Consider the following 25,222-nt stretch of genomic DNA (forward strand, 5'->3'; position numbering starts at 1 on the left):
AGTGCAACACTGTGCTCCAACAAAGAATTAACAATGGCATTAATTCAAAATCCAAGAATTCCTCTGTGTATTTTGAAGGGCTATGAGTTTAAGAGGATTGGTTGGCATTAATCTGATCACTTCTGGCATACATTTGCATGGATATGGCTTTTCCAATGGAATTTTTTTCTCTATGTATTTCCAAGTCTAATAGCTTTTTTTAAAGCAACTCCAGCTTTTGCCTTGCTCTGTAAGTGATCATTATTTTTCCCCTTTTCAGTTAAAAGTAGGTTTACGTATTCTGTTTCTCCCAGTCCAATGAAACGATATCACTACAACAGAAATGGTTTGCAGACTGACACGTGGCTGAAAAATCCACCCTTCAGCATTCACCAACTGAGTTTAAGCCACATCACTGAAGTGCCATGCTAGGTTTGCATTGCAAAAACCATCAGCAATACTGGGCTCAAGTCACACAGACCCTTCCTGAATGACTACTAGCTTGCAAGACCAAACAAAAATTGGAACAGGAAGCTTACGTTTTATTTAACTGTATTTTTAACTAGAAAAGGTAATTATATGACTTATTGTCTTCCCCCCCCCAGCTGGAAAAGCTGTTATTTTTTGTGATATAGGCAAACTTGTAAAAATGTTTAGTCTTTTTGGAGCTAATGCAGAGTACATGCACCTCCAGAGAAGCGTACTTCAATATCTACCTCCACAACCAGTCACCAGTGGGTGATACTAACAGATCAGCCTGTTTGTCAGAAAAATCAAAAAGGAAGGTGTTCTCTAACAACTTACCAAATACCCACCATTGTTCAACAGCTGCTAAGTGGCACTAAAATATTCCAGCTCAGAAGATTCTGAAGCCTACCTTCACAAGCCCAGAGTTATCCAGTCATACAAAATCCCAGCTGAAAGATCAGCTGCTGAAGGAAGTAAAGCAGAGCATGGAGCACAGCTGCTACACAACTGAGTTACTACTTTGTCTGAAGTTGTACAGCACACTTAGTTGCACCAGACAACATTCATGCTTCAGGCTCTGCTGCAGTAGTGCTCTCCTTGTAGAGACACAGCAGTGCTATCTCTTTTTTACAAGATACCTATCATCAGTTTCCAAACCAATTAACCTAAAATTTGTCACTGCAGTCATCCTCTTTTGGTATAGATTTGACATGAAAGAACTCTGCTCTAGGGCTCCTATTGTTTCACTGAGACACAAAACAAAAGGACTTACTGTTAGATGAGGGAACACATGAAACTGTCCCCTATTTCTGACCTGAAAAAGTTCCGCAAGATATTTACCTACACTGGTGGCTTTAGTCTGGCCCACAACAGTAATGTAACTGTGTCTGCTACTGTCCACTTTCAAAATCATCATTCGTTGTAAAACTAGTAGCCTTTGTAAAAGTGTAGTTTACATTCCTTGTAAATCTACCTGACAGGAAATCACCTTGATTTCGAAGTCTCGAGTTTTACCTTTCCTGACAACACTGAGCTAATAGGACAGATGCATCCCTACCATTTGACTCTATAATACGTGCATGAGCAAAGTACTCACTTACCTATTGTTCTTGGAGCATTTTAATATCCTACTGTGGGGACAGAAAACACTTCTAACACACAACACCAGGAGGAATTTTCACAGCAACATAAGGTTCCTTGTGAGTCACCAAATCCATAGCATTGTTCCAGCTTAAGTCCAGTTAATGTATTTGTTTCTGCAGCTCCTACTGAAGGCTATTCCAAAACCACAGCTCTCTGATAGCTGGAGATCTTTTCATTTCATTATCAATTATTCATGCCCATTCAGATCCACCTTTTCTCAATGTTTTTTAAACTATGAGAAAATCCATAAATTATTTAAGACTGACATGAGGTATCAAATCTTAACTGCAAGACTGTGTTGTATGCATTTCATCACTTCAAATGAAGTATTAGCCTGCCTTTATAAAGTTCTGTCTCTCTCTCTTTTTTTTTTTTAAGAGTATATATTTTCTCTTCAGGTTTATCTTTATTCGCTTGCCCCTTGGAAAAGATACTGGCTAAAGTAAGAGTGCTTCATCTCAAACTGAAAATGTAAAGTCAGGGTAAATTAAATTGCAGCCCTGAGCAAAACTTAACAGAACAATTTTAACACTGAAACATTAACCACTGCATCTAAGGGATTAACAACAAATATACTCTTTATGAAAAAAAAATCTAAGTATTGCTGTAGCTATTAATCTTGGATTGCCAAGACAGTTCTGATAAACTTTCTCTACCTAGAAATGTGCAAGCTCCTGTCAAAAGTAGCTGGGCACACACATTCTTTGTGTGTAGCTGTGACAATTGCCACAGATGCTGATAAAAATTTATGCCACAGAAAAACATGGCCTTCTGACCATACCAGTATACTCAAATGAGAACACTGAGCAACCGCAGCCTAAAGCCTTATTTCCAACCAGAGACAATCCTTCCTTCCTTGCATGCATTCCAGGTACAGATTGTACCATACATCTGAAGTTTGCTTTTCTGGAATAGGCAAGTCCCTTTAGAATAGTTAAAAACAAAATCACCACCACTGATGGCCACACCTCTGAACAAGGACTAGGGCCACCAAAGTACACGGAAAGAACATTGCTTCATGGTTTTTCATTTAACTGTAGTATCAATCCATACAAATATAGGGACCTCCTCAACAAGTGAGTTAGCGATTATCTATTAAAAATACATCTCCCAATCTAATTTAAGCAAAAGTTCTCTAAATAGATGTGATTTTTTAAAGAATTTATTCTTCATTCATCTCATATCAGAGGGCAAATGTAAAAGCTTACACTCTTACAGGTAAGCAGACAGGCACTAAAACTGCAGCCTTTTGACCGTGTCTCAGTATGCTAGGTGTTAACGCAATATACATTTCTCCTTATCTGACTTGAAGCCATGCAAACATTTACTGCATTTAGAGTAAGGTAAGGACATGCCTTTCGGTACAGTCTTCTTATTTGGAATGGGGAAGCATTGGCAACAGCCAGGAAAAGCACTTATGTTCCTGCAGGTGTGGCTAGATTGAGTTCTTGATGTGTTAGTCACTCCTTAGCAATTTCTAGGATGGTTATTTATTTCTTAGATGATAACGTTGGCCCAGAAAGCTTGTTGCCTCACTACCTCAGAAATTAGCATGTTCATGTAGCAGTAGCTCTGGATTTCAATCTGAGTTACATCTTCAGAATAAGCTGTATGACAGCCAAAAGGTAAAACAGACCAAAGAATTACCTTCTTTTTGCTTCTTCATATCGAAGGCGTAATCTCACTTTCTCAGCCAACTGGTTATTGCTGCTGGTAATAAACTGAGACAAAATATGAAGTCAGCAACTTAGTAACTGCTCCTATTTTGACATTCCTTCATGAAACTGATGGGGTTACAAGTTACACTTGCTCTTGACAAACTACATTACCTAGTTAAACCAGTCACATAATGGGAAATATTTCCCTTGATTAATTTTTTCATGATTGTTTCAAATGCTTAAAAATTCACAGGATTCAGAAGCTCTTTGGCCACGCTCACCACACAGGAGAACCTACCACATGTACGTCAGGCTTTCATTTTCATGCAAAACAGGTAGTTTTGCAATATTTCTTAACTGCTGATTGCAATCATGTTTTGTTTTGTGTTACATCTTGCTTTGGCTGTCAAGTCTTAAGGACAAGGGACATCCTATCAAGGCCAAACCTGCAGATCTTTAATCACATTTATGGCCCTGACTGCAAATGGCCAGGTACACTTAAGTAAAGGTTCAAAGGAGAGGCTTCTGTGATGTCCTGAGAGGCACGTGAGGTACCCACAGCACTGCTCAATTCCTTGCTGAGGCTGGTACAAGCCTGGCAATTATGATTTTGCTGCACAAGTGGGACTAAGGACTTACGGAGCACTACACATGTTTAATGGCATCAAAATATCCGCACATATGCTATCATTCTCACTCCTTAACATTCACAAGCTGAAAGCAAAATTCACTCTTAAGGGAAGAGGCCTCATTAGAGCTCAACCCATATGTAGCTGCTGAATGTTTCTGGTCTAGTAGCACAACAGCTTTATAAAGAGCTATGGGAATATTCATGGCTCAAGAAGCTACACCTACATGCAAAGTGAAACTTCCTTTCTTTTTGTTCCCACCTGGGTCGCTCTGATAGACACAGAGCATGGGGTAACAGCAGGCTGATTTCAGAGATGCATTAACTTTTACATTAAACAAAAATGAAGGTCACCCAAGTTTAAAACAGGAGATGGTATCGTTTCATAGATACTTGCCCACGCCTGAAACCTTGTAAGAAGGCAGTGCTGTTCTAGTTTCAGAGTAATGTTTCCAGATGCAATTGGTTTCCCACACTTTACTTACGTTTCCTGAAACATCTGTCTGGGAGCTGACATCCAGGTACTGCCTTGGTAAGGAAGGGCTGGAGCTTTCCAAGGACACGCTGCTGGCCCACAGGTCTGACTGTGATCCTCTGTCATTCACGAAGCTGTCTTTTAACCTGGCTAAACTCTGAAACCACAAAAATTCATCGTATGAGCTCACTTTCACACAAAATACCTCAGCAGCTACGCAGCTGTAGTCAAAAGGACATGATTAAGGTCCAGCCGTTCCACGTGTGCCCTCAGAGCCTGCCAATGTGAGGGCAGGCATGGCTGGTCTGTGCCTCCCGCAGCACGAAGCAGCCCGCCTGTCTGAGCACACAAGGCATGAACACACTCTCGTGCCCACACACAGACAGGCTCTCTGCTGGAGCCTGAAGGAGGAGGCACGCCAAATGGGCCATTTTTTTCACAGCTTCTGCAGATTTGCTCTTTGACAGCAGAACAGACAGTCACACTGGTTCATTCTTGACCATTAAACCAAGAGACATATGTCCATCTCTAACCAAGTGCTTACTGCTGCTCGTTATGATATTTTCTAATTATTTCCAAAACTGATGAATAAACAGGCTACAGTTCAACCACAATATGGAACTACTTTAGTAAAAAATAAATCACATCTGAAAAATGAAATACTTAAATTACTTCTCAAGTTCAACTTTATATGAATTGAGACAAAATACTATAGTCACGTTGTTTTAATACCTGAATGAGGTCTTGCTTTTCTTTCTCCCCTGATGTGATGGCCTTTTTGAGAGCTTTCATTTCACTTAAAATGGCTTGTGCCTCATCAAGTTTGTAGCCACCTTGAGTATCAGACATTTTCATGTCAATTCTGTATGGAAATTAAAAAAAAGCATACAGTAAACAAACTCTTTATGTAATGCAACTAATCATATCATCCTAGATGCACACATCTTGACACTCATTGATAAGAAATCACACTAAGTATAATAAAGAAAAGCAGTGATGACTGGGGTTCTTTGTTCTCTCTGTTAGAAGAATATTAAACTTAGAAACTCTGATTTTAGCCGTACAATTGTTTTGACTCCTTGGGAAGGGAGAAGATGAAAGGTAGAGAAAGTGTTTAGACAGACTGATGCTAATTACCTTCTTTCTAACCCAGAGATCATCAAGTTAGCCACGTATGTCTTGCTAGTTTAAGTAAAGATTTTGAAAACCTGGCAGATCTCTCACACATGAACGTATCTGCATGCACAACCTAATTAGAAGCCACCTCATCCTTCCTTCTTCTCAAATGAGTACTTACTGAAGTTCTCACAAAAAAATTGGTAGGATATTTATCAGTGACATTACTGAAAACATGCCAGTTGCATATCCATACAAACGCTAAGTACACAACATTTTTTCTCCCCTTCCACCCTATTTTTTTCCTCAGTGGCCTAAAACAAGGACTCTTATAATTAAGGCACTGGGTATATTGTGTCATCGGTATTGGGCAATACTGAGCAAAACAGAATACCATTTAAATGATAGAACTTGGTTCAAAATCTTTTCGCCATGAAGTCAGTTCTGATGTAGCCAATTGTGTACAGGCAAACATTTGAGCAAACTAACCCCCGTGGCTTTGACTTGCACATGCCCAAAGATCTCAGCAGCAATGTATTTCAGCTTAATGCTCTTTAGGCAGCCATTGATAAATGTAGAGGGGGTAGCATTACAAGCCAGAGATGTTCTGCACTGACAATAAAATCTTCAGAACAGACTTACTTCTTCAGTGTCTGAAATCCGTGCTCTTTGTACTGGAGTTCTTGCTTCATGTGAGCTACCTCTCTCTTGAGTTTATTGACCTGTAGGAAGGTGTTACATTTTTGGAGCAATACTTTACACGAGTATTTAGGTACAGAACTACCCATTCAATTCAGAACTTACTCAGTGTAGACAGTACTCTCTAGATAAAGTTTCCAAATATTCACTCCATCTCAACAGCAGCTACCAGCCCTGACTGCATCTTCATCAGCACATTATCAATGGCTAGAAATTTATCTAGTACTCTGTCACATGGTTTAATCAGGGGCTCAAGGGAAGTTCCAACCTCATAAGCAGGAAAGATGAGAAAAATTCAAAGGACAGCGATGAAAGCACATGCTGCTTTTACTCACTGATGTTTAAAATCCTTCCAGTCATTAAAAAATGTTAGGTATGAGGACTGGAGTTAGACCGCAGTGATACAAGCCATCCTCCAACATACCAAATTAAACAGCCCCACTGCACGAGTAACACAGCAGGATGATGATACATATTGTAAATCCACTGACCCTACAGCTCGCTGCTTTATATTCCTCTGCAGAGGCCAGGCTGACCTACTTTACTTGAGTCCTTTCTTCTTCCCAAAGTGAGCTCTGCATGAGAGCGCACACTGCCGCTGCTAGCAGCGTGCACTGAGCTCACGACAAAACAGCTGCCAGTCTCTGGAGAGAGCTCGCAGCTCCCTGGTGCTGCAGTGCACCAGGGAGCCAGCACACAGTTAAATATCCCACTGTGGAGCGAAACATACTATCAGCATTCAGGAGTCTAAGGACTATTAGGAAAACAATTGTTTCGAACTAAGACCATAGCATTTGAGAGTTCTATTTTATCTCGCAAATAAAGATTGGCAACATTAACTCTTGACTGCTTTGACATCTCTTAAATATTTATCATGAAGCTTGGAAAATATCTGAGGACTGCTTGCCACAAGTAAAAGTCCAGTCATACTTCTTACCCTTGACTTTGTAGTAGCAATCTCTGCTTTGAGAATCTCCGGGTCATACTTGGAGCTTGACGATGAGCCAGACAGCACTAGAGCAAAACAAACACTGCATTTAGCGGCTTTACCACCCACCCCATCTCCTCTACCAGCCCCCCCAGGAATGAAGGCCTGCCATCACTCCCTCCACACATGGCTGCCATGGGCTTTTTACCCATTTGCCAGGATCTCTTCTCACTCCTACATCTCCAAAAGCATTTAGCACAACTGAAGGAAAAACACTGCATAAAGGTTTACTTTATTTTTTAGACGTGGTTATTGTGTAAACAGTCCACTGAATGTTTAGAAACAAAGCAAAGAATAAGAAACTAAAAAGCATGATGCAAGCCTTCTCACAGCCTTGAGGACATGACCGATCATCCGATGTGTCACATCGTATTAAATCAATGTCCCATTAACAGCAGAACTCTTTTCTCAGCAGCAGTTAAAACTCTTATGCTTCAGAAGGTACAGAAGCTCCCCAACGTGCAATATTGTTAGAGGTAGCTGTAGGCAAGGGAGTTGTTTTGATCCTTGCAGCCATCAGTTTATGCCCTATAAAACACGGGAAAATATTTCTCTTTCTGTTTGGTTGCTTTTTTCTTTTTTTAACGGATAGACAGCATCACACCAATGCAATTTGCATTCATAACATATTGTTTTATTATACCTGTACTTAAGTAGAGCACTGCTTACTTGCTTCAGAGATTAGGGATGGGACACTGTTCAAATTTTTAAGAACCCTTCGATGACAGAACTATTAAATACTTCTTGATGTTGGGCACAGAATGAGCCACTTGAGTTCACTATTACCAGATAAAACCCAGAAAGAGTAAAAAGACAGCTATGCAGGTGTGTCAGCCCTTTGATGTTGCTGTCAAGAACAAAGTTTACATTTTTAAGGATTATATTAAAAAACTTCTGGAAGACTTGCAGGAAATACATTCTCCTCTGGACATCTTCACTGGCAAGAGGTCTGGGAATGCTGCTTAGGATTAACCTTCTTGCCTTGTTTCTGTACTTTGGACAGGTGAATCCAGGAACACAACACAGAACCTCCCCTTGCCTCCCCCAAACATTTCTTGAAGCCCATGCTGAAAATCTGCACACCGACTCCAGCGACCGAGGAAAACAGTAATAATGTTCATAACAGCTAACCTTTAGAAAATAGGCGTTAAACAACGACTGCTCATTTTGTCTCAAAAGTAAATGAAATGTGCAGAGTATTTGATGTGGCATAACATACCCCGGTGCTCTGTCAGAGGACCAGCTTCAAGCGTTTTACTGTCCTAGAGGGATCATGACTGAGAAAGTCACTTCATAATACTCACAGCTGGTCTGAGAGCCCAGTTTGTGCTCCCACACGTCATGAAGCTGCCGATATTCTTGCTGGGCCAATTCAAGCCTCTGCTGTTTCACTTGATAGATCTCCTTCTGTGCGGCAATTGCCTCTTGGGCTAGGACAAGATAGTCTTTCAGCATATGTTCCTGCTCCCGTCGCCATTGCACACGAGGATCTTCTATCTGTGTAGTTTCTTAAAGAGAAAACAAAAGGAGGAAAGATCAATAAAATGCAGGCTTGTATCACTGCCTGGAGAAGCTCCACCATTTATGATAATATTTTGAATTTGCCCTGTGCCCCTTCTCCCATTAACAAGTGGAATAAGGACACGTCCCTTTTTTTTTCCTGCCTCCTTAGGAAGTGATCATTGATCTGCAACAAACTCCACCAAGCTCTGATATTCTGACTCGGACAGAATACGTGCCCAAATCAATGTACAGCTCTCCAGTTCCTCTGATGCTGAAGCCAATGTGGTTCTGCCTCTTAAAACATCCCCATAAGCGTATGCACACATAAGCGCTGGAAAAGTGACACCGAGTGTCAGGCTTATCTTTATTGTACCTGGTTTATAACATTTCTAATAAAATAGCTCTGCTATTTCACTGATAAAACAACTTTCAGAAAACTTCATTGCCACATGACTGCATTCAAAAATGTGAAAGCAATTACAACTCTGCCTGTCCTCTTTGGCTGCAAAGCATCTGTTATTAGCAAGGGGAAGAAAATTAACTCATTCAGAGTCCATAGGTAAATACAAAGAATTGCTCAATCACAGAACACATCTGTGAAAGTGCCTTCAATTGCATTATATAAACAGCATCTCCGAAGGGGAGTAAACATTTCCCTCGCTGAAAGAAAACTCAGCAGTAAATCACTGCAGAATACAGGAGGCGGAGTTAAAGGAAAATATTTTTTGGTAACGTAGGCAACGCAGTCGTGAGCAGCTACATCACCTTCAGCTCCGTTACCCCAACACAACCGATGCGTGGCTTTGGGAGTTGCTAATCAAGGAAAAGCCATAGGGGTACAAACATGCAGATGGTCCTAATGCTAATTATGCAGATTTGTATTTGTCTATTTTGTGATTAAGTGTCCAAAATACTTTTCTCTTTCACGGTTATTTCATGTTCTTGCTTGGAACAGGTTCCAACGTTCAGTTGACTAAGTGCTCTGAACTGTCCAAACTACCATGCCTGAATAAGCACGCCTAGTCACCACATCATGAATAATTACTAAAAGGAGCTGCTTGAAACTATCAGTAGGAATCTAATCTGCATATCTTAAGAGCCTCTTTAAATATTTAGGAAGAGCTGCCATGGAGGAAGGTAAGAACAGCTCTGAGTCAGGAATAAGACGAACACTGCAACATGCAGCATCTGGGAAAGAGCACTAACAATCCTAGGAGCCAAAGTCAAAATAAGTAATTTTACCCACGGGATGGACACTCAGCCACATTTTCACAAGCTGCCCGTGATCATGCTGAGGAGAAAATTAACAGGAGACTCCAGCAATAACTTGTTTCAACAGTATCTCAAGACCCAAAAGAAAACCAGGCACTTGAACTTGCACAGCACACCCGAACAAAGCTGCACAAGTAAGATGATGAGGGAAAAAACTTTTGAGAGACTAACAGTGTAGCTCGCAGCACTGCTTCCGCAGCAGGTTTTTGTAGATCCTGCTAGCAGAAACAGGAGTTCAGCTGCTGTGAATACTGAAGTTAACCCTGAAAAACTGTCCCAAAATAACTGGAAGGGCAGAAACAGCCAATTGTGTCAGTTGTAGGAGTTGGTGCACTCCCCAGACAAACACCATGGTCTTGCTTACAGGGAACAAAGGAAAACTCAGCAAGACAGAGCAGCACATCAACTCCAAATCTGAAAATCTCAGGCTCCCATCTCTATTCTTGCCCCCTAAATCCCATTTTTCAGATAACCACTATCTACACCCAAGGCACGCAACTCTTTACTCCACAGTTGAGCCAGAGAGGGAATTCTGCTGCGACTTCCCCAGAGAGATGCTCCTGATACCTGTAGCTTCTTCAAGCTCCCATTTTTTCCATCAGCTAGCAGCCCATTTGTACTGTGACTGCAAGAAAGGCAGTGGAGGCTGTTACAGGGACGTCTCTCTGTTATAAACCACCGGGAGGAAGACTATAAAAAGTCTGCTTCATCATCCTGAACACCTCTGTTACAGGAGCTGAGACACAGCCCAGGTAACATTAAACCAATGCAAGAGAAAACCTTAAACAGCTTTTTGAAAAATCAGCAACACAAACACACCCAGAACAACTGAGTGAAGTTTTTTAAGCCAGCAGCTGCTACGTTTTTAAACATACGACCAAATACTCATGCAGAAAAAACACAAGTTTTAATAATTCAGTATTGTAATATAATATAATCCCAGTAATTCAGTATTGTGTGTGTCAACAGCAAATCCAAGGAGATGTTTATTCTCAAAGACCTGCCCCAATTAAAACCGTCTTACCTCCGTTCCCCCCAGAGTGTGTTTCTTCGTCTCTCAGAGATCCAGCAGCTTACCTGGCATTTAATTCAGGCTATGGCGCAGCTTATCTGATACAAGCATGCACAGCACAGAGCAATAAATGCTGTACTGCTCATCCACCACAGCTCCTTGCATCAACGCTACAAAACCAGGGCCGGGGGAGTTCTTCACCCCTGAGCAAACGTGCCACACACTGACCCACAGACCACAAGCTGAGTGTGTCTGAGGAGATGGCGAGGGGAATAAGTCGTCAGCTTCTCTGGTAAGGGAAGCCCACACCAAGATCTGAAGTACTTCCACAGACTGTCAGGCGTTTTTCGCCCTTGCTAGAAATTTGGGAATTCATTCTTCTGGGTCCCCCTTGACTCTTGGCAATTGGTAGAGTAAGGAGGGATGGAATGGTGTTTCCCAAATCTCCTGTTCGGCTCTACCTGCAGATCATGTATATCTCTTAGAGGAGGGCACTGGCAGCCCACCCTTCCCACCACCACACTCCTGTGTGCAGTGAGGGGAGGCACCTCAAAAACCTCTAGTTCAAGGGAAAACACTGCCCCAAATGCACACACCACCTTACAAAGCAAACGCTCGGCAGCAGCCAGCTCACAGACAGGATGGAATCAGTTACACCCTGAAACTACTTAAATGGGAACAAAGCATTCACCTCTTCCTTCTTAGTAATCCCTAACTGCATCCCCTTTGCAGCATCAGGCTTTGCTTTTCAAACATGCAAACATAATCTAGGAAAATGTTGGCCAAGGGCTCTCAACTTGCCCACAGCTACTAAGAAATGCAAAATACATTCTTAAGTCAGATGCAAGGGCTACAGGTTATTATATCATTTGTTGTTCTGTACTTTTTTTTTTTTTTTTAATGCTGAGCTTGTCATTAATCTTCATATCTGAAGAATGCAGCCTTACCATGCCTGCATCAGCACCTAGAAAGAAAACCACGGTTTCTTGGTGCAAACCACATTCCAAAGAGGTTCCACCAGAGTCTGAGACATTCAGGGCTACACATGAATGCTGTATTAGAAATATTCTCAGTACTTAATTCAATTTAATTTTATTTATTTTGCCTCAGAGAGAAGGTTAGAAGTATTCTTCATCTCACTTGTTTTTAAATGGCTCCTGGCCTTAGACTGAAACTTAGGTCTGTCATTTCTGATAGCCAGGCTCAAATACTTCAAGTCTGCAGCAAGAACCAACGTGCCTCCATCCCTCCTGCTGACGGCTCCTTCCTGCACAGGGATCTGCAGGAGACCTTGGAGAGGAGGTGGGTTTGGACAGTCTCCAGAGAACACTTCACACGAACCACAAAGATGAGCCTCTCGATTAGCTGATGGTAAGTGGATATGGTTTGCTTTATCATGATTTGTGTTAGAGCTGGCTTAAGAAATAGCGTCATGATTTAGTTTCTCTTCTTTTTAACCCCTTAATTGAAATTCTAGCTGAAGTACTGTAGCCTCTGGCATCTTACAGAAGATAAGCCTGAAAAGCAACTGCTGTTAAGGAGGTGTCAGCACGGTTTGAAACAGCAACTGCACTCCCTTGAAGCCTGTGGTGCTTTTGAGTGGCATGGACCAGGGAAAACTGCCCTGTACCACACACATCTCAGGCCTAAAACCAGATCTTTATGCATTCACAGAGGGGTCAACTCAAATGCACAGTTAAGGTCTTATTTTGTTTGTCCCAACTAAGTGCTGAAACTTCTGCTAGCGGCAACACTCAAGAGGTCCAACAAGAATTTAAAAGTGTGTAAATACTATGGTATTGGGAAGACAACACCTAAATACAAATACTGGTGTCATCTGCAGATCTGCAGGCACAATCTTTATATTGTAGAGGACAGTTAGTGCTTTTTGAGAATCTTTTTTTATTCTCCCATTTTAATACTCAGAAGTTGGGAAAGCTGGGAACATGCAATCTGAGGCCAGCTCAAATGTGGCCTCTCTGAAAGCAAGGGAAGCAATATGAAGATAGCTAAGACATATAGAGTTGACTTCCATAGCTACAGTTTAAAAATCTTGTAACTTGCTGAAAAAAATTGCTAAAGTTCTCAGTTGAAGTCACAAAAGCAGTTTTGTTTTTCATTTTTTAAATTGTCAAGGTATTTTTGTCCTTCAGAATTTCTTCCTCTTTGCATTAGCTACAAAAAGCTAGCTCTGAAAGGACCTGGACATGCGTCTGCTGTGAACTTCTGGACTGCAATCACTGTGGTTCTCTAGAGAACAAAAGTCACTGATTTATTTAGTTTATGCCTTGTTTTTCAGGGAATTTGCTCTAGCACAACTTATTTCCTAACAACATCTGTACTGACATATCCAGTTATGAATTTTCTTGCATATCATTCAAATGAGCTTGTAAAGCACAACACTTCTGTTCTATCAAGCAAATGCAGTAAGCAATGGCTTAGTTTGAGCATACAGCATAAAAATCCCACACATTTAACACTTTTCTTACTTTTTTCAGGATACCCCAAGCTTAATTGAGAGTTTCCTCTCTAGTAAAGAGAATGTGAACTCTTGCAGCTCAGGGAGCTCCATTAACCATGCAAGCAGTCATTCAGCTTATCCCTGCCAGGGAAATCAACACAAGACCTTTGTACTGTTTCTGATGGTCTTGCCACAAGGACAAATTCCAGGCTAAGAACAAACTCCAAATCACTGCTGCCTAGTCGGACTCTTCAGCAGAGCCAAATCTTAGAGAGGTGTGCCCACAGTATCAGCTTCAACATGACTGCAGACAAAAAGGTCTCATATCCCTGTTTGAGAGAGGGAATGAACTCCTGTGATGCAGGACAGGATTTGAACTGCACCTGCTCCAAGACGTGCTGCTCAGCAATTTAGTGTTCAGTACATTTTAACATGGGTACAAAACAAGCACTCTGCAAAACACTCTAACGTGTTACTTACTGGTGTTGTGGTCTATGTAATAAACTCCAACCTGAGGATCATAAGCTTCTTCCCATCCTAATGGCAATTCATCGCTAATGCAGTCTGCAAAGGTGAGTGGTTTAGTATACCTGAAATGCAAAATAATAAAGAATTAATAAAAGAACACTCCCCCATGTCCATTCCAAGTAACAGAGCAGAAAACAAGTAGCACAAGGGAGTCCCTATAAAACACTGAGAAACTTGGAAACTATGTTAAAGCTTTTGCTCTGATTGAATAATACCCTGCAAACTCTTCCCCTTCTTCAGCTACAGTTGCAGCAGGATGAATTCCTTGTGACAGAGCTCCCAAGCCTGGTGTAACTCAGCCAGTACTTGTTCAACAAAGGCACTTTAAGAACTTTGCCAGGAACAACCCTAGTCTCTCCACTGAAAGAACAAGACTGTTTGCAGGCAGATCCTGTATCAAAATATGTAGACAACATGAGAAATGCAATTTGCATAGCATGAATAATTAAGGCGACACAATCAATAGCAAGTGATGAGGACTGCGGGACCACTTGTCATGCAGCTCCAGTCATCTGCAGGGCAATACGTTCCGTTTCATTAACAGCAAACCAGACTGGTTTCTCAGCGCCATAAAAACGTGCAATCCACTCAGTCCAAACGAGGAAGTATTTTCATGGAATTGCTCTGATGAGTTTTTCTAGTAGAGACCACGTCCAGCAACACTCTGAAGGCTTGTGCGGCTACAAAGCCAGCTCCTTGAGCACGTCCTGCAGCTGCCACTTACCGAGGCCGTGCTCCTCTCCTCCCTGGGACTCTCAGCAGCTCACCAGGTTCAGCCTGCCCCAACCGACCGTGTTACTGCTGGGAGGCACAAGGAGGAATGAAGCTGGCAGAGATCTCAGAGCACCCAGCTGCCAAAAGATGCCACAGGCCCACGCAGCCACGCACAAGCCCAGTGCATGACACGTGGTGCCCCTGGCATTAGGGCCAGGGATTGGTGCTGGGGCCAGTAGCCAGGCTGGCCAGAGGGGCCCTCTGAGCAGCAAGTGGTGAGCACAGAGCCCCCCAGCACCTCTACCTGTTACGCTGCACGTACTACAAGCCATGCAGCCAGAAAGCAGCCACGGAGCTGCCTGCAAGCAGCGTAAGAGGGCTGAAAGAGCAAGTTTCCAACCCACAGGAAGACACCAAACAGGTCTGCAGAAATCCTTTGGATCCAAAGATAACTCAGCAGGGCTGAGAGCTCGATAATACATCTTATGAAGTTTTGAGCGCACCTTATCTGGAGGCACTGAGCTGGGAGACCCGCACAGGTATGTTACAAGATACTCGCAGGAGGCTCAATATGAAGTCAATGTTTAGAAAGCCTAAGGGATTCCCCCAGCTGTAACCCAGAAATCTGCTACACAGAAAGAGGGAGGTGGGAGCAAGCCAGTAATCTCTAAATTTACCTGCTGTTGCACTCTAAACCCAATGCCTTTGCCATCCAAAGCACTACCTGAATTTCTCGAGCTGTAAGTTTACAGCTCTGCAGCACACACAACAGATTCAAAACTTCCCAGCACACAACTGCTTAAGAAAAAAAAAGTTCCTTTATCAATGAATTTGCACTGAAAGGTTTATTATTTTTACCCTTTTTAATCTAGACTGTACCAACAAGATGTTTGTACAGAAAACAGAGATTACTCAAGAAATAAAGCAGAATCTCAGTATTATTGATTGCCAGCCCTTATCTTTGGGGGGTTTGCTATCCCCAGTCTCTGCCTGAAGATCAAGCTATGTGCTGCTCTGAGCTGACCAAGTCAAAGATGCACAGGGATAAAAATGCAAAGCAAGGTCAGATGTGAGCAAGGATCCCAGGAGATAACACAGAAGAAAGTGCTGTGGCAAAACATGTTGGCAATTTCCATTTGAACATTAAGGTTACCACTTTCACCTCTCTGAAAACGCATCGCTTTTATTTAACCTCAGCAGTTCAAGCAGAAGCACCACAGGTGCTGGCAGGGGAAGCAGCAGCTCTGAGCCCTGGGGGACCTGCACCCAGGCAGCTAAGGGCACACCGGGACACCGAGGCTGGAGACGGGGAGCACCTGCAGGGAGCGATCTGAGCAGCTCTCGGCACAGGGCAGTAATCAAATCAACACAACTGCACCAAGCTCACTGGTGAAGGCATGCTGCAGGTATAAAACGTACCTTGGTAGCTCAATTTGTACCACATGCCGAGCAGAACTCTGCTCAAGAATCAGGCCTAGGATTACAGTCAAACTCCCAGCCCCCTGCCCCAGAGCCAGAATCCGGGACTGCTTTAATCAGGGAGCAGCACCACAATGCCAACTTAAGAGCTCCCAAGTTCAATACCGAGCCCACGAAGTTTCAGCCTGGCTTTTGCCCAGACTGCTTTTGCTAGAGGCAGCTGAATTGCTTCGAGGCATGCCCAGGAGCTGCCAGGCTCAGCAGGGAGCCGGGCCCAAGCAGCGTCGGGATCTTTTCCTACCGAACACAGTACGTGAACTCCAGCCACTCAGTTCTGTCAGCTGGTGTTTCGGAGAAGGGCAGAAAGGTAGGAGCAGTGTGACAGAAGCCAACTCATTTCTGCTGGGAGGCTTGCCAGCAGTTCCTAGGGCTCAGAAACAGAGCATCACCTTTAAGGCTGAGGCATTCAGAATATCTTTAAGGAGCACCCACCACCAAGCACCCCTGATTTCTGCTGTCCTCCCCAGCTGACTGCGAGCCTGCAGCTATCCCATTTGTACAGACAAAGTACTCATTAAAGGAGAAACCTGTCATTCAACCAGCAAACAGAAAAGTAATTAGTTTTCAGAATTAACGAAGTAATTCCATTTATTACAGACAGCATATGTCATGTAGCTATTTCCCCAAATAACTGCAGCTTCATAACCAAAGCACTCTTCTGAACTCCTTTCCCTTGCTGCTGCAGGAAACTGGCACAAATCAGAGGCAGTGCTACAGTGACAGATTAAAGACATGCAATATGTTGTGTAGCCAGAATAATGAATAAACCATAACAAGAAAAAGGAGACATTACCCTCCTTTTTTCAAGATAGAGTGACTTACGCTTTTGTTATGAAGATGGAAATAAAATGATTTTCTAGAAGGGGTCCGAAAATCAAGCATCTCCCTGAGCACATTCATGACATAGCACAATAGATTAAAGGAGTAAGAGGTAAAGGATTTTCTCACAGCAAGTCACGATTCAGTTAGTGCATCACTTCTGTGTAACACCGCGGAGTTTCTGCATTTGGGAAGTTAAAGCCAGGACACATCTGCAGAACTCTTTCTTTTGAAAGATCTCATTTGCAATTCACAAAGCTTCCTTGCAGCCTTGGAAAAGTCTCATCAACTCAGCCTGATCATGTTATCCTTTAATTGGCCTTCACTGCACCAAGACTCAAAGCTGCAACTGCCTGGAAGAAGGGGCTCATCTCGCCCACTGTGCGTGCACTCTAAGGAAAGGAGCCCACTAGACCATTTACGCACCCCTTACCCTCCTCGGACAAGGAATCCTCCAGATGCATTCATCCGAGCTTTGAAGAGAAATCAGCACACCTGGATGTCCAGAAAATCCGGACTGGGTATCACTTCTGTCTGCAAAGAGTGGACCAAGGGGCGAACAAGTTGGTAGGTAGATCGATATTTATGAAAGCCCAGCTAGTGTAGGTAAGAGATGACACTCTTGCAGGCACATGAAACTGCCTGCATCTTCCAGCCATACTAGGCATGCCCTGACAGCCTTTAGAGCAGAAGTTTGACCAGAACTACCACTGAAACGATTCAGGAGCTTTAATGCTGGAAAAGTAAATGGTGTGTGGAATTCCTTTAGGAGAAACCAGCTTGAGTTAGAGCAGATTCACAAATCCTAGCCTTACTCTGGCCTTCTAGCTCATGAAAACGTAACCCAGCCATTCCTCTCGCACACTAACTCCTCTGTGTCTTATGTTTTAGGAAAACATAGTGTCCTGAAACACAGCACATCAACCTGGCCTTACCACACCTCATGTTAACTTCTCTTGGTTTTCAATATGTTATTTTTCCATGCGATTTCGTTCAAAAAATTCAGATTTACTTGAGGCAAGTGTAATCAATCATTAAGATCCCTGGAAACCAGGTACCCTTAGCAACCATCACCCAGCGAGCCAAGGGCACAGCTTCAGAAAGCATCCTGATAACAGAGCTAGGAGATAACAGCCTCACGTGGCACGCTGACCCGAGGAGTATCTTTAGGCCTTGAGGCAGAGGCAGGAGAGGGGAAGCCATAGTCCATGCCCGCACCCAGCACCCCATAAAAGCACCGAGACGCCTCCAGCTCTGTGAAACATCTGGCCCGAATAGCTCAACTATTTCTACATCAAATGTTTTTCAAATCCTTCTTCCACAGCAGCAGACAGTTTCCTAGCTCTAATTTAATAAGTCATGCCATTTTTAATGAGAGGTTTCTATATTTCTTATGGTTTTTGATCCATCACCTTCAGCTTCTTGCATGGATCAAACTGGAAGCCAACATTATCACGCACAAACACTATTAAATCAAAACTTGCTCGTCTCAGATTCAGAAAGCCTTTCTATAGTCTTTAACTCTACTGTTGTCAATCAGAAAACCTCATTATGCAGGAAACTGAAGGCAAATAATTCTTGTATGACAGGTTTTTGATTGGCAGGTTTGTTAAACACGGCCGTAACATCACAAAGGCTTCTGACTGAAGCTGTAAATGGGTGAACTGTGCCGCTTACAAATTTGAAGTTAATACTACCAAGGTAACAAATCCATTCCGAATTTCTTAGAAAAATAATGTTATGTTATGTTAGTTTTAATTAGTGGATTTCGCTGCCAACTGGTGGCCTAAAGCAATCTAACAGAAACACACAGCTTTCCAGATAGGCTCATGGCTGTGTCTACAGACATGTATGTATGTGTGTGTATATCTCCTACATACACACAGATACGTGCTTAGGTCACAAAGATGTTGAGCATTCACCAAACACCAATGGACTGGCAAGTTTCTGCGCATTACTTAAACCCACTTAATCCCCGTATTTGCAGGGCTCCTCACACCACCACGACAAAGCGAAGCCATGCAAACAGTGGAGCCTTATTTTCATCAGGTCAGTGCAGATCATGTGGCCTTATAGAAAAACCCTTCATCACTCTGCACAGGTGGAACCACAAACGAGGGGATTTCCACAGCTCACTGCAGAAGGGGCAAGGGCAACACCTGGATGGTGCAGGTGCTGCGGGTCCTGTGCCACAGCCACAGCACCAGGGGCTCCACCACCCCCGCCATGTTTCTCCTTCCTCCTGCACCCACACGGTGACTGCAAGGCCCACAGGTTTCATGGGCAACAAGTCAAGCAAAAGAAGAAAATCGCAGGCTCTGGCAGGTGTCTCTGCTCATAGTGTTTCTCTCAGGGAATCACAGAGTTTCTGAGCCCAGCATTTTGGAGGAGCAGCTCGCAGTTGGGCTATCAGTGCTTCGCACTGCGCCAAGCTCTGCACGCAGCATTTCGGTGTGTCAGCAGGGCAGAAGGGGCCAAAAGCACCTCAATGCTCCAGCACGGACGCCAGGGCAGCTGAGGGAGACCCTTACAGGCCTGACAGGCCTGGGCTCTGAGGAACCTGCCGAGGGGGAAATGCTGCTGTAACCCAGGAGGCTGCCGCTGCCAGGAGCCTGGCCACAGTGACATACAGGCGCCTTTGTTTTTAATGAGGTCATCCCATCCTCAAGACAGACGATGATTATTTTTAAACTCCAGCATAAAAAAATACTGTCACATTTCAGACAAGTTTTCTAGGACTAGAGCAGCCTACTCCTCAAGAGCTTTTAAAAATAGACTCCCACACGTTTATTACTCAACTCCGCAATCCAGCCCCAAGCGCACCGGGCCATCTGTCACTATAGTAACTTTGTTTTCCCTCGGAGCATCTTTTCTCACCGCAGACAATTACTTGTGGAGGGCCGGGGTGCGGTACCCACAACAGTGCTGAGGCCTCGGCAGCTGCAATGTTGGAGAAGGGGAGTCCTCCCTGCCCAGGGGAGCGGGAAGGAGCAATGCAGAGCCACCACGAGCTCCCAGGAATTACAAGTGGAAGTGTGCTCGCAGCAAAACCAGAGTCACCTGAGAAAAGCATCCTATTATAAAGTTGTTGCTCTAAACCAAACAAATTTGCTCAAGCCACAACCTAAATACCAACAATAACACAACACACACAAGAAGTCACGAACCAGACAACACAACACCTCACGCAACTCAGACTGCCGAGCTCTGTTCTTCTCAGCAGTGGTTTCCTTTGTTGCCATGGTTATCGAGCATCTTCTCAGCCTCACAAAAATTTTTCCTCCTCTGGCCCCAGAGGCTCCACATATGGGGCCATCTCTGGGAGAAGCAGGCCCCAAAGCCATCCTTCAAATCTTCTTTTCCAAACTGTCACCACTTCAAGTGGTTTATTGACAACCCAGGAACTCACTGATGGTCTCTTCCTCTCTACACCAAGACATGAGAATAACCCAAGCAGCTCATTAAGGTTTATCTTGAACTGTATGTTGTGTGTCAGTTTTGACCCTCTACTTCTCTTTTGGACAAGCAGCTAACTTCCAAATTCTTCTTTCTCTGCAGAACTTAAGCACACACCGCCAAGGTAGATGCTAACAAAAAATTTAGGACTTAGCAAGAACTCTAGGAATCAGGCAATAGCCTGTGCTTCAAGCACTTGAAATACAAATACGCTTATGCATTTAATAGCAATAATAGATTTACATTACTCAAACAGATTCATGGAAGCATCGAGCTGTACAATACACAATTTAACACCCCACCAGCCACAATAAGCTATCTAGTATGTATCAGCCTGCTGTTGAGCATCTGCTTTCTTGTTCTACCCACTTTTGAAAAAGGCTTGCATGTTTACAAGCTCTGCTCTGCACACAGTGACAGCCTATTTGCCCAGGCATTTCTTTTCTGTACAGATCATTTACCTTTGGAAGCAAAGAACTACTAAGTTATTTGCGCAGAGAAGACTATCAAAAACCACTTACAGATTTTAGATCATTCCTGGAGATTAGCAAACTGGCTCTGCTAGCAGGAGAGAGGCAGGAGGTCAGTCATACCCTCTTAATCACTCAAATGCAAAATTCCTGAGATAGTTCAAGGTTAAAAGTCAGGAAATGGGAGTTAAGGCTTCTCACAACATTAATTTGCCTGCCAGCCTGTATATCCTGCATGCTTTCCAGAACTGATTAAGCAGAAAAAGATATAAAAGAGTAAGGTACAACTTAAGAACAGTGCAGCACTACCGAACTAAAAGCATGCAAGAGTTGGAATTTAACCATGCAAGTCATTCAAATGCCTCTGGCTTTAAGCAGCTGAAGCCTTTTTTTTTTTTTTTTATTGAAGTCTGCCTTCAGTTCTTCCACAATCAGAAGCAGTCTTGCCACCTGCACAGCCTGAATAGATTAATTAAAATCAAGTCAGGTTTCTCTTTTGCTCCAAAGTTCGACTGCTCTGGAAGAAGGGAACCCTTCACTTCACAGCAAGGGGTAAATTGGCTACCAAACATCCAGACCAAGTAGTTAGACTAGTTTCTTGACATATTTTGGAGATTAGGAACTGGAAGGTTTGTCTCTGTTCTCCCAGCCTCCACTCCTACTTCTCTGAAAGGCTGCCTATACAGTGCGGGTGGCAACAGTTTACATTGGCAAGATGCCTCAAGATAAAGAGGTGTATAGGACAGCCTTTTTCCCCCAGTACTGCTCCTATACTAGGGAACCAATAGCTACTGACAGAAAAAGATAAATATTTGAGATTTTGACAACATGGAAGTATTGAACAATTGCTCTACCTCAACATTCAGGAACACATTACCCACGGATGGCAGCAAGCACTCAGAGTTCAGCAGCAGAGCAGGCACAGGGCTGCCCATCTGGAAGCAGTTTGTGGGTTCACCCCACAATCTGGGCTCAGCAGGCATTGTGAATTTTCACTTCATATGAGGTCTAGATGGTGATTAAAAGTCTTCAAGAAGCAGTGAAGCATGCTGACATATTTCTACCAGCACGTTCTATCCCTACTGTGGAAAAAAAAACCCACAATGACAAAAATAGCCTGAGCAGCACTGCCAGCTCCTGCTCCCTTTACTCACATGCTGTTTGCAGGGGGAAAAATCAAAAGGTAACTGCAGGATGGCATCACAGGACGCACCTAGACTACCCAGTGCACCCAATGCACAATCCAAGCACTACTAGGACAGAAGCATGCTTGGAGAGGGGCAGGGAAGCACGGGAAGCTGTTTTCCCATGCACATAGGTTGTACGCTGCTCCCTGGTTTTCCTCCTACCAGCACCAGGCTAATTGCTGCCTCAGTACAGCAGCTTTTGTAGGAATGTCTTTTTTTTTTTTGTAGCAGTATAAACTTCCTTATTGACTTATATAGCTCCTTCACATTCCCCATCCCAACGGCAATGCCAGCAGGCTCTTTGTTCTGTATCACCCACGAAAGGCAGCCCAGGCAGGCAGCAGGGCATCACCACAGCCTCATCTGTTCTTCACCCACAGACAGCTCTGCCGCAGCCACTTTGTTCTAGGCATTGTGTGAAAGCAGTTCTGGAAATATTACTTCTCCGTTCCTTCACTCAATAGCAGCTTGTTAGCTCTGAAACCTTGTCCAGGACTGAGTCCAGCTACACAGAGAACACCGACAGTCAAGGGAACCCCAAAGAGGCCAGGCACATTCGGAGGTGGACAGGGACTCCTTTAATGCTCACGTGAACTCAGCACTGCCAGGTATGAGCAGGAATATTTCCATCTGCCTCTAGGAATCAGAGACACCAGGTGAGGATGACCTTGGAGCAGCAGAGAATACAGAAGAACAAAAATAATTCATGATGGCTTTCCAATCAGAAGGAAAGATAAAGAACACAACAACTAAGCATCGCCCTGCAAACTACACCTTTCAAGAGGGGCAAATCAAAATTATCTCAAGCCCATATAAAAAACTAAGAGCATCACCACACAGTTTTGTGGTGTATGTTTTCCAGTAAGTTCATTTTTAAGTTAAGGAAGTTACCGTTAACACAATTGTGTCAGCATAACGGAAATGCACGATATGGCTAGATCAGGAGTGGAAGAAACTTCCAGGGAAAACCACCCTTTCAGCGTTGCCTCCCATACCACAGATGAAGCACTCCGTCTCAGCTTCCACAATCTCTCACCCAGCACACCCACCCTCTTGAAGCAAATGCACACAGCTGGCTTTTGCACCAAGGAGCAGAGCAGCAGTTCACAGCACCTGGCCGACGCATGCAACGACCGCTGGAGCACATAAGCGGCTGGAATTCGCAGTGTCAGCTTTCCTATCTGCTGCCGTCGGTACTAGTGTTGATGCAATTCCTTCTTGATTCCTGAAAAGCCACACTGGATTTAAATAATAAACAGAAATGTCAGAGCAAGAGCAGCTATCTAACACTACCACGGGAGAGTAAAGCTTTAGGGGATAAATAAGAAGCATAAGATAAAAGCACGAGGCTAAGAAGGGGTTTATCACCTCTATCATCCCGAGGAACAAAGCCTCGATTTACTCGGCAGTAAGGCCGTGCAGAGCAGCAGCTCCAGGCTGCGCCCGCAGACAGAAGCGCACAGAGCCCCGAACAGCCCTGCTCCACCCGCGGCACGGAGTCGATACAAACCAACAGCTGATGAAGTTTGCTTGCTCATTTGAGGGCAGCAAGAGTGGGATTCACATTACCAGATGAGTTTAATTGATTTGCTCTTATAAGCATCATCTAATTTATTTTGAATGATCCACAATCAATATATTTTGCCAACAGAGTAAATCTGTGTTCAAGTGGAAGCTGTAGATCCCTTTGCACTGCTCTTGCCTGCCCACCTCACCCAGCTTCAAATCCACTTGCTGTCCTTCTGCTGGGTCCAAAGAGGCACAGGCAGCCTGCTGGAGACCTGAGTACCTGGCACAGGGAGAAAGAACAGGGTCCTGGTGCACAGAAGCATGGGACAGACACCCAGGGACCACAGCTCAGACTGAGAAGGAGCAGGGATATGGGGTTGGTTCAGCATACGTTCAAGACTGCAACACTGCCACAGCTTTCACAAAGACTGAGAAAGGGGACAGTATTCCTGAATTTACTGCAAGTCACACCGCAGTTTGAGTTTACTTTGCCTCCTGACCAGGATGAGCAGTCACACTCAGTATTTAAAACATTTTAAGACAAATCATAGAAGCAACACTTGGCATTTTTCAGAATTTGAGGAAAGACTCCTTATGAAAATTAATTTCCCCAAACCATTCACAATCCAAGTATTGTTGTGAGGAGCACTACCCAAGGCTCCTTATGAGCACAAGCTTATGGATTCAATCAGTATCAACTGTTCCAAGAAGATGGGAATAAAAAGGTCCAGTAGCTAAGTATGAACAATGAACCATACCCTGATCACAAATTGTAACCGGCTGCCAAAAAAGCAAGGTGCATCTTTAAGCGTGTATGCATGTGGGTGTTAAATCATCACCTGTTCCAAATGGAGGAACCGACACAGTTATTTTCTTGTAGAGGCTTTGTGCAGAGGAGACTGCTGCATGCTTTGGCCCAAGGCAGTTAACCAAGTTGCTACCTAATGAAGCATATACGTTTTTATTTTTTGCAGTGCCTGGTCTCCTGTAGGACCCTACAAAGCTACCAGGTATCAAAGGCTTTTTAGCTATTCCTCAGTAGTGCACAGCATTTCTTGCCAGTAAGTGTAGACTCAGCATAAAAGCTTCATTACCGCTGCTCACGTCTCAGTTCTAGCTCTGCGCTGCGAGCACATCCACATCTCCCCACAGGCTCCTTGCTTCCTGCACACCGCAGCAAACAGCAGTGCTGGTGCCCCAGGGTGTGACTGCAAGCTACGAGGCCAGGCCAGAACATTACCAGAAACTGAGACACACCGGAGTTCAGATGCAGTGCAGCTGCCATCCAGCAGTATTTTCCCCTGCCACCCAGCTGCCTTGCTGTATTGAAGGTATTGGTGGGATCACACACAACTTGGTGCTATTTCCATTTCTTTCTATCTGTTTCAGTTGACCTCCTAAAAGGAAGGCAATACCGCAAACACTGAATAGGGCTAACACCTTATTCCATGCTTTTTTCCACTAAAAGGTAGTATTTCTGCCTAGTGTTGGCTGGCTTCCTAGCGTAATTACCAAGCTCCTGCTTGGTAACTGGTGGCTAACCAGCAGGAGCAAGCCCATCTCCATCTCCTTGAGCAGAGGCCACACTATTCAGTACCAGCTGAAAGCAGCCTTCCAAAAATCATTAGCATGTGTTCAAATTCCTAGCACACATCTCG

The 25,222-nt window shown here is 43.7% G+C and overlaps 1 protein-coding gene across 5 annotated transcripts in view; it reads right to left on the reverse strand.

Annotated features, from left to right (window-relative positions):
- Positions 1–25,222, reverse strand: part of WWC1 (WW and C2 domain containing 1) — a 70,319-nt gene that overhangs the window by 26,978 nt on the left and 18,119 nt on the right. For 4 of the 5 annotated variants that reach the window (XR_011101304.1, XM_068697888.1, XM_068697890.1 and 1 more), the window contains exons 2-8: positions 13,883–13,992; positions 8,459–8,662; positions 7,104–7,180; positions 6,110–6,189; positions 5,084–5,213; positions 4,362–4,508; positions 3,238–3,311 (exon numbers count right to left, since the gene is read on the reverse strand). Coding sequence is in view for 4 of the 5 variants with exons in the window: in XM_068697888.1 (XP_068553989.1) it covers positions 3,238–3,311; positions 4,362–4,508; positions 5,084–5,213; positions 6,110–6,189; positions 7,104–7,180; positions 8,459–8,662; positions 13,883–13,992 (822 nt within the window). In the remaining variant the exon portion in view is untranslated. Of the gene's footprint in view, positions 1–3,237; positions 3,312–4,361; positions 4,509–5,083; positions 5,214–6,109; positions 6,190–7,103; positions 7,181–8,458; positions 8,663–13,882; positions 13,993–25,222 lie in introns of those variants that run through there. The other variant, XM_068697891.1, reaches the window with a different exon arrangement.

This window comes from Anas acuta, chromosome 14, assembly GCF_963932015.1.
Source record: "Anas acuta chromosome 14, bAnaAcu1.1, whole genome shotgun sequence".
NCBI classification, from domain to species: domain Eukaryota; kingdom Metazoa; phylum Chordata; class Aves; order Anseriformes; family Anatidae; genus Anas; species Anas acuta.